The sequence below is a fragment of the Manacus vitellinus genome, unplaced genomic scaffold, assembly GCF_001715985.3.
Source record: "Manacus vitellinus isolate BGI_N305 unplaced genomic scaffold, ASM171598v3 scaffold_26_pilon, whole genome shotgun sequence".
Taxonomy (NCBI): Eukaryota; Metazoa; Chordata; class Aves; order Passeriformes; family Pipridae; genus Manacus; species Manacus vitellinus.
The window spans coordinates 8,479,889-8,488,038 of NW_021939960.1; the positions used below are offsets into that span (position 1 = coordinate 8,479,889).

Here is an 8,150-nt window from a genome sequence, read left to right on the forward strand (position 1 = left end):
GGCGCTGCAGACAAAAGCGGGTTCCTCGGCCCCGCCGCAGCCTCTCCCGGCGCTGACTCGCTTTAATTAGCCCCATCAAAGCCGGCTGCGTCTCTCCCTCCTGGAAGGTTGCAGAACATGATTAATTCAGGCACAGAAAGCAGCCTCCCCCCCGCAGAGAGGGGCCCCTTGATGAGGCAAAAGCTGTTTCCTCTTCCCCAACACCCCACGCAGCAAGGCTGGGGTCTGCAGTCTCTCAACCCCAGCGGAAAGGTTTGGGGCTTTGTTCTCCTGGGACAAAGCTGTGGATGGGTTCAGGCTGTCCAAGGGGCCGGAGGGGACAAGCAGGAGCGATGGCCTCACCAATTCCTGGGTCTCTCTGCCCATCCCTCCCATGCTGCTCTGGTCACAGGCATCACCCACAGCCCATCCGTGGGTCTGCAGGTGAGACTGCCCATGAAAAACCACCAGGTGTGCAGCTGGGATGGCACATCCAGTGGGTCTGGGCTTAGAACCAGCCCCTGCACATGTAGGGGTCCACACACAAGCTCATGGGGGATGCAGGGGATGCTCTGGCTGCCCCCAGCCCCAGATTTCTCTGGCTGGCCTTTCCTGCTCCCACCTGCACCTAGCCCGGGGTAGCACACACTGTAACACAGCTTTATTAGCTGCATCTGTAGGCAAAGAGGTTTTAAAAGGAAAAAGTCTTTGGGGAAAAGAGATAGATAGGGGGGATCCCTTCCCTCTTTTTATTTCTGCCAGTGCAGCTGCATGCAGCGTTCCAACAGCACTCAATGCCCTGGAGAGGCAATTACTGCAGGAGCTGGGCTGGGCTGTTCTCCACTTCATTTTCCTAATACAGTTACATCGTCTTGGAAAAGCGCTGCTGGCTCAGGGGAAGGTACAAAGCGGGTTCCCAGCGTGGATCCTCTGCCTTGGGAAGGGCTCTGGGGCTTCCCGTCAGAGAACAGGGGCCCACCCCAGCAAGCACCCACACAACACTGGTATCATGTTTTTATTTCAGTCTCACAAACATCCTTCCAAGAGATCAAACCACGAGAAGAAAAACAGTGTGAGCCCCTGACAAGAAAGATGAGCTGCAGCCCCAAAATCAACTGAGCTGGGGCAGCTGTGGGGAAGGGAGGAGGTTTCCAGAGAGAGCTCAGGAGCCTGAGGCACGCAGATCTCACCCATTCTCCCAAAGCCAGACAGGCAAAGCCACACACAAGGCTGACAGTAGCAAAATGTGTTCTATAAACCTCTTTTGCAAAGCTCCCTCTCTCCTACCCCAGCCCCATGCAGTGTTCAGTGGGCACCCCTCGTCATGCTGCCTGTGGGGCTTCACGGACACCCCAGGAATGAAAAATGCCACGGCTGCAGGGAAAAGAGGGGGCATGGTGGGCCAGGAATTCAATCTATGTCTCTTCTCGTGCACATCAAATGCTTTGCTGGTAGTGCTCTTCCAAGCCAGCAAGCACAGCCCTGTAGAAGCTGATCCCAGTCGCTGTTGGGGCTCTACCCATGGAGACTCCATGGGTTGGGCTTTCCAGCCCTTTAGTCAGCGCCTTGCTCAGATACAGAGCGAGAGAGAAACCCCCTCTGTGTGGGGAGCCCACTTCAGCTGTCCCCTTCAGCGAGGCTGCTGTGGCTGCCTGGCAGAGGAGTAGCAAGGAGCCAGCTCTCTCCTCACACCCACTGCTTTGTGGGACCCCAGCAGCAAGCTCTGCCACCCTGGAGAAGCAGAGAGGAGAAATCCCACAGCACCCAGGCTGCTCCCAGAGCACCGCACCCCACACTGTCACCTCGCTGGGTGCAAATGGCCTGGCACCCTCAGAGGAGCAGGGAAAAGAAACGGACCTACTGCCTCCTCTTCTGTTCTGCAAACAGGAAAGCCTTTATAGCAGATGGGACACACAGGAATGCGACCCCAAACGGAGAGAAACGCTGCTGGAAAGATCTAAATCCACCGATGTGGAGCGAAGAGGGGAAGCACACCTGCTTCCCAGGAGACTCAGCCACTCAGTGACTCCTCACATGAACATGTCATCGTAGCCTGGAGGGGGAAGGTGGTCGGGATCAGGCCTGGAAAGAAATTTAGAGCAGAGTCAAACAGGAGTGAGAGCTCAGGTCTGCAGCAACAGGGATGAGCTGGGATCCAGCAGCAGGCTGGAATATCAGCACAGCCAAGGACCTACCCGGGTCGTCCAGCTCCTAAGGGGCTAAAGGGGTCGAATCTGGCACCTGGTGGAACAGCTCCTGGGGGAAGCCGGCCTGGGATGCCTGATGATGGGTCAATGCCGGGCTGCCGGAAGCCAGATCGGAGAGGATCCACGATCATTCCCCCACTCCGACCTCTGGGGAGAGGAAAGACAGAGAAGATGAGATTGGCACTGGTGAGAGAGGAGTAAAGCACATCCCTGGTGCCAAACCTCTGCTGCAGGAATGCCAAGCATGGGAACATGGGGTTAACCTGACACACGGGAGTGGGAAGGAAAGCTCCTGGGACAAGCCAGTGAGGCAGCCCATGGCAGAAAGACAGAGAGCCCTGCACAGAATCCCGGAATGGTTTGAGTAGGAAAGGACTTCAAAGCTCATCTCATTCCAACACCCTGCCATGGGCAGGGACACCTTCCACTAGATCAGGTTGCTCCAAGCCCCATCCAACTTGGCCTTGAACACTTCCAGGGATAAGGCAGCCACAGCTTCTCTGAGCAACCTGTGCCAGGGGCTCACCACCCTTACAGGAAAGAATTTCTTCCCAATATCCCATCTAATCCTGCTCTCTGTCAGTATGAAGCCACTCCCTTTTGTCCTGTCACTCCAGGTCCTTGTCCAAAGTCCCCCTCCAGCTCTCCTGGAGGCCCTTTAGGCACTGGAAGTGGCTCTAAGGTCTCACCAGAGCCTTCTCTTCTCCAGGCTGAACAGCCCCATCTCTTCCAGCCTGTCTCCATAGCAGAGGTGCTGGCAGTCCCCTCAGAAGTGTTGGCCCCATGGCCCTCGCTGCCGGCCCACGCTCCATCCCTGCTTCCCGTCCTGCCCTGTGCGGTGTCGCAAGAGCCGGCGGCCCCGGCTGGGCTCCCACAAGCCATTCCAAAGAGCTGCCTGGAAGTCATTTGCTGACCACGGCGGCTCCTCGGAACTGCCCCACGCTGCGAGTGCAATTCCTCATGGTTGGCTTTGTGCAAACGCGGCTGGAGCCTCCGGACACCGCTGCCATCATACAAGTTATTAACAACCGTGCTAATGAGTTCCATTAGGCTGGAACGGCTGCCCAAAGCGCCCCAGGACAGCCAGGTCCCACGAGCATATTCCTGGGAGTCTGGGTCTCCAGCCCCAGTGCTGGCAGGTGTCAGCACACAAATCTGCTTCCATTTACCATCTTTTTTTTGTCCTTTACAGAGAAATCTCTGATGAAGGGCTGGAGGCAGCAACATTTTTAGCTGTCCCTTTTCTAGCCAAACCCTTGGAGAACCAAGATTTGCAGGAGGGGAAAAAATGCCATCCCCACAGGAGACTGGTTCCAGACAGCAGACTCCCCTGGGCTGCAGGACAGTCCACAACAACCCCAAGAGCTGTTTTTTGTCTGTGTGCTTTTAACTGGATTGGAAGATGACAGGTTCTCCTTGCCTGACCAAACCAAAGATCAAGGGTGTATCTGTGAAACTCAGTCCCCCAGACAGCCCAGCCTCTGCCTGAGTGCCTCAGACAGCTGGGAGGCTTGCAACAGGACCTGGGAATCCATGAACTCGGCTTTCAGCCTCCCCTTCTGCACACTGCTGGGCTGGGGACACAGCAGCTGGTAACGGTTTAAATTAGAAGCTTACATTCACTTAACGATGTATTCAGCTTTGATTTACTACAGAAATTACTGCCTGTTAAATGAATACAAGCTGATTATTAAACAGACACAGATTGCAACCTATCATCTCTGCAAGAGATGGGATCTTATTACGATATTAGAACCAGACTGAGCTTTAGCAACTGTCAATTGGTCCCTCACAATGTGCACTGAGCAACTGTCCCATCGCCAACCCCACTTGGAGACACTTGGCTTGATGCTGTTCCAGTGTCTCCAGCCACCCCCACACCTCCCAGAGGCAGAGCAGGGGGTGCTCCAACAGCCATACTCACCCGAGAGGGTCCAGGTCTCCCCCACCAACAGCAAAGGGGTTCACGGAGGACGGCCTGAAACACAACACAGCGAGACATTCAGGGAAGGGCAGAGCAGCTCCCACAGCTGCGAGATGGGGACCTGACATGTAGGTTGGGGAGCTGTGTCAGGACCACATCCCCTCTAACAGAGGGCCCTCAGCAGCCACCCACTCTTTACTCACCAGGATGGGGCCCTTGTGCCCGCCGGCTGCCGGGGAGGGATCCGGAGGGGGTCGTCATCCCGCTGCAAATCCTTTTCAGACTCAGGCTCCTTTTTGGCCTTTTCCACAGAGGCCCCGAGGGGAGTGAGGATGCCTGAAGTGATCCTCGTCCTCAGCTCCTCGGTGTTCTTGTACACCCTGCAGTGAGGAGAGGGAAGGCAGAAGGCTGGGGAGGCCATGGCACCAGGACATGAGGTGCTGGACAGGCTGCAAGAGGCACAAGGAGGGGACAGACGAGCCCAAAGTGTGCCTGGCACAAAACATGTCCCCCACTGGCAGCACAGAGGGGACAGGGAGAGGTAACAGCACACAGGGGCACCTAAGCCCTCATCCCATTTCAGATGGCCAAGGTGTCATCCAGCCCAGGGACTCCCTTCTGCTGTGGCCCCAGCCTAACCAGTTTGCACTGGAGGAAAGCACAGCACATGGCACTGGTCTTGGAACATTTTCTCCTCCAGAAAATACCAGGAAACTAAGATTACTTGTGGAAATCATCCAGGTGCTCTGGGTTGATGTAGTCGGCCACTGCCAAGGTCACATCTGCCACCTTCTGAGAGCCACGATCCTGGAAAAACACAGGTAAAGCACAGAGTGAGCAGCCTGGCAGAGGTGGGAATGAGTGACAGAGCAGGTACAACCACAGCTGGGGGCTTGAGACACAATGGGCCTCACTTGCTTCCTGCCATGTCCCTGTGCTGTGCCTAAATCCCCAGGAGGAAAACCCTGTGTGCAGCAAGGTTTTCCCTGCTCCCTCTCCTAATCTGGGCTGCAAAAGGTGAAACACTGAGCAAAACCACCCTGGGCAGGTGCTTGTTGGGGGCTGCAGAAAAGTCCTGAGCTAGGAAAGGGACAGAATAGCTCCTTGGCTGGAGTGCACAAGGCAAACTGTCCCACTGCCCTGACACAGCCAGGGTTTGACCAGCTTCACGCTGGGCCATACCTTCTGCCACACAAACACCCCATCCTGAGGGGCAAACACTGCTGCCAGGCAGGACAAGCAACAGCAAACATTTAAGAAATGGGCCCTGCTGTTCTTTGTAGCCACCGATCCTGAAGGACCCCAAACCCACAGGGGCCAGAATGGATGCTCACCATGACATTGAGGATCATGCTGTCCTCCACCATGATGGCCTTCAGCAGCAGCTCACGGGCATCATCTGTGGACTTGTAGCGCAGTGTATACACCTCCTTGTTGGCTTCCCAACCAGCAGGCAGCAGTTCCGACTTCCTTTCATCAGGACCTGGCTGCAAAGGAAGAGACAAGCTGCCGAAATCCTGCCCAGGAGCCCAGCACCACCTCCCAGGGCTGAGGGAAACTGTCCTGGCTGCAACAGGAGATCCAGAAGGGAACTGAGGTCTCTGAGACGGGATCTCTCAGCCTGGCCCTTCCTGCATCCCTGTGTTGGAACAGGACAGACATGACCACCCCTTGCTGAGCCTCAGGAGCAGGCAACAAAGACCCAGAAGACCCAGAGAGGAGATGGTGCTCTCCCCTCCCAGCACAGGGACCCCCGCAGCCCCCAGCAACCGCCGCCGCACCGCCCCGGCTCCCACAGCCAGCCACTGAGGCCCCTCGGGACCCTTCAGGTTCCCCCGACACCGCGGCGGGCTCCCCCGCCCCCGAAGCGGTGGCCGGGCTGGCGGGAGCGGCGCCGGCGGCGGCGGCTAGGAAAAGGCCGGGGCTTCACCGTCGGCCTCCGCGGGCTCGCGGACAGGGAGAGCGCGGCCCGGCCCTACCTGGTCCCCGGTGCCCAGCAGCGGTAGCCGTGTCGGACCAGCTCCCAGTGCACGCCGCAGACCAGCGCGTCCTGCGGGGCGGGAGATGCGGGCTGGCCCAGCCGTAGAGCGGCTCCAGCCCCGCCATGGCTGCTCCGGGCCGGGGCGGAGCCGCGGCCGCGCCGCCCCTCACTAGAGGGCCCCGTCCGCTGCGCAGGGCCGGGCGGCTCTCCGCGGGGCCGCGGGACCGTCCGCATTGTGCTCGGGCAGTGAGGGGCCCCGGAGCCCTGGGAACATTTCTGGGTCCCTCACGACAAGACAGACACTGAGGGGCTGGAGCGTGCCCAGAGGAGGGAACGGAGCTGGGGAAGGGACTGGACACAGGAGTGCTGGGGGGGCTCAGCCTGGAGAAAAGCAGGCTCAGGGGGGACCTTTGCGATCTCTACAACTCCCTGACAGGAGGGGGAGCAGCAAGGGGGGGGGAGCCGGGGGTGTGTGTCGGGCTCTGCTCCCAGGGAACAAGGGACAGGACAAGAGGAAGCAACCTCAAGTTGCACCAAGGGAGGTATAGGTGGGATATTGGGGGAAATGTCTTCAAAGAAAGGGTTATCCAGCCCTGGCACAGGCTGCTCTGGGCGGCAGTGGAATCACCATCCCTGGAGGGATTTAAAAGATGTGTAAATGTGGCACATGGGGACGTGGCTTAGTGGTGGCCTTGGCAGTACCAGGGGAATGGTTGGACTCAATGATTTTAGAGAGCTTTTCCAACCTAAAGGATTCCATGATTGTATGAGAGGTCTTTGCCCAGCACCATCCGGCAACCTCCAGGTTAGAGTAATCCTGATGCTCCTTCTCTGCCACTGGGTCTTCCTTGTCAGTCAGAAAAGCATTTTGAGTCCATGCAGGGTCTGTGTGTGCTGTTGTAGAGAGCCTTCCCACTGACACCAAAGGGACCAAAGCACCAAACAACCGTTCATGGCTATTTCATCCCTTCCACAACTCCCTTCTCTGGGCCACAGTGTTTATAACACCTAAATTCTATTAAAGTTGCCACTGGAAGGCGTTCAGAGGCTTATTCAGAGGCTTATTTGCCCTGCCCTTGGGCCAGAGCCAGTGTCCTCGCTGTGGCTGGCAGGAGGCCGGGGCTTGGGATGAAGCAGGCCCATGCCAGGGAATACCATCATCTGCTGCTTTCCCAATCTGAGCTCCAGCTCCTTGGGGATGCTCATCTTGACTTCATTATGCGTCAATTAATTAACTCGCACTGTTCGCTCTTTCCATTTCCCCCTCAAGAAGTCACTGAGGCTGAACAACCGACCGCAGCCCGGCAGCTCCCATGGGAATCACCACCAGGAGACACCGCGCCTCCTGCCACACTCTGCCGCTCCTGTCTTCACGGAAGACAGCTGGACACGTCAGGAAAGCTACTGCGGATTTTCCATGGGGCTGGAATTTCAGCACGGGAGCTCCATGAGGGAGGTATCAGATGGGGATGTGTTGGGAACAGCAGGAAATGCCTCAGCCAGAGCTTCTCCGTCGCTGAGATGTGATTCAGAGCAGCAGCAGCATTTCCACCCCACGGCTCAGCTCACTCCTGGCGGGCAGAGGCCGTGGTTGCTGACTTTGAAAACATCCACATTTCACTTTCCCACACAGCCTGGCCCTGGGTGGGCGAGGCAGGTACCAGAGGCTCCATTAGAATGTCCCTTCCTGAGGCATAGTTTGAAATTGTGGGTCTCCCTCTAGAATCCTGTATCCCAGTGCTGCTAACTGGCTTTCCCTCGCCTTCCTGCAGAGCTGCTCCAGGTGCTGGAGCACATGGGTGTTTGGGACTGGTGGCCTCAGGAGCCGTTGGTGCTTTAGTGGGATCACACAGAAGCTCTGCCGAGTGCTTACCAAGCTTTCCCTTTCCCATCCAAATTGCTGCCATTCCTGTTCATCCACCATCTGCTCTCCACCCTCTCACCCATCATCACGCGCTCCCATCCAACCCTCAGGTTGTCCTCCTGTGGCCTCACCTCCGTGTCCATTCTTGGTTACCTGCGTTGTGTCAGTAACTCAGACCGCACATGAGAAGCGACT

The 8,150-nt window shown here is 57.3% G+C and overlaps 1 protein-coding gene across 1 annotated transcript; it reads right to left on the bottom strand.

Moving 5' to 3' along the window:
- Nucleotides 1-979: 979 nt before the first annotated feature.
- On the bottom strand, nt 980-6,216 carry PSMF1 (proteasome inhibitor subunit 1). The gene is given in 9 exon segments (XM_029960317.1): nt 980-2,061; nt 2,175-2,333; nt 4,111-4,164; nt 4,314-4,490; nt 4,835-4,917; nt 5,445-5,597; nt 6,090-6,109; nt 6,112-6,183; nt 6,186-6,216. Coding segments are annotated over 9 exon segments (801 nt in total). The 3' UTR covers nt 980-2,009.
- Between the last annotated feature and the right edge of the window lie 1,934 nt (nt 6,217-8,150).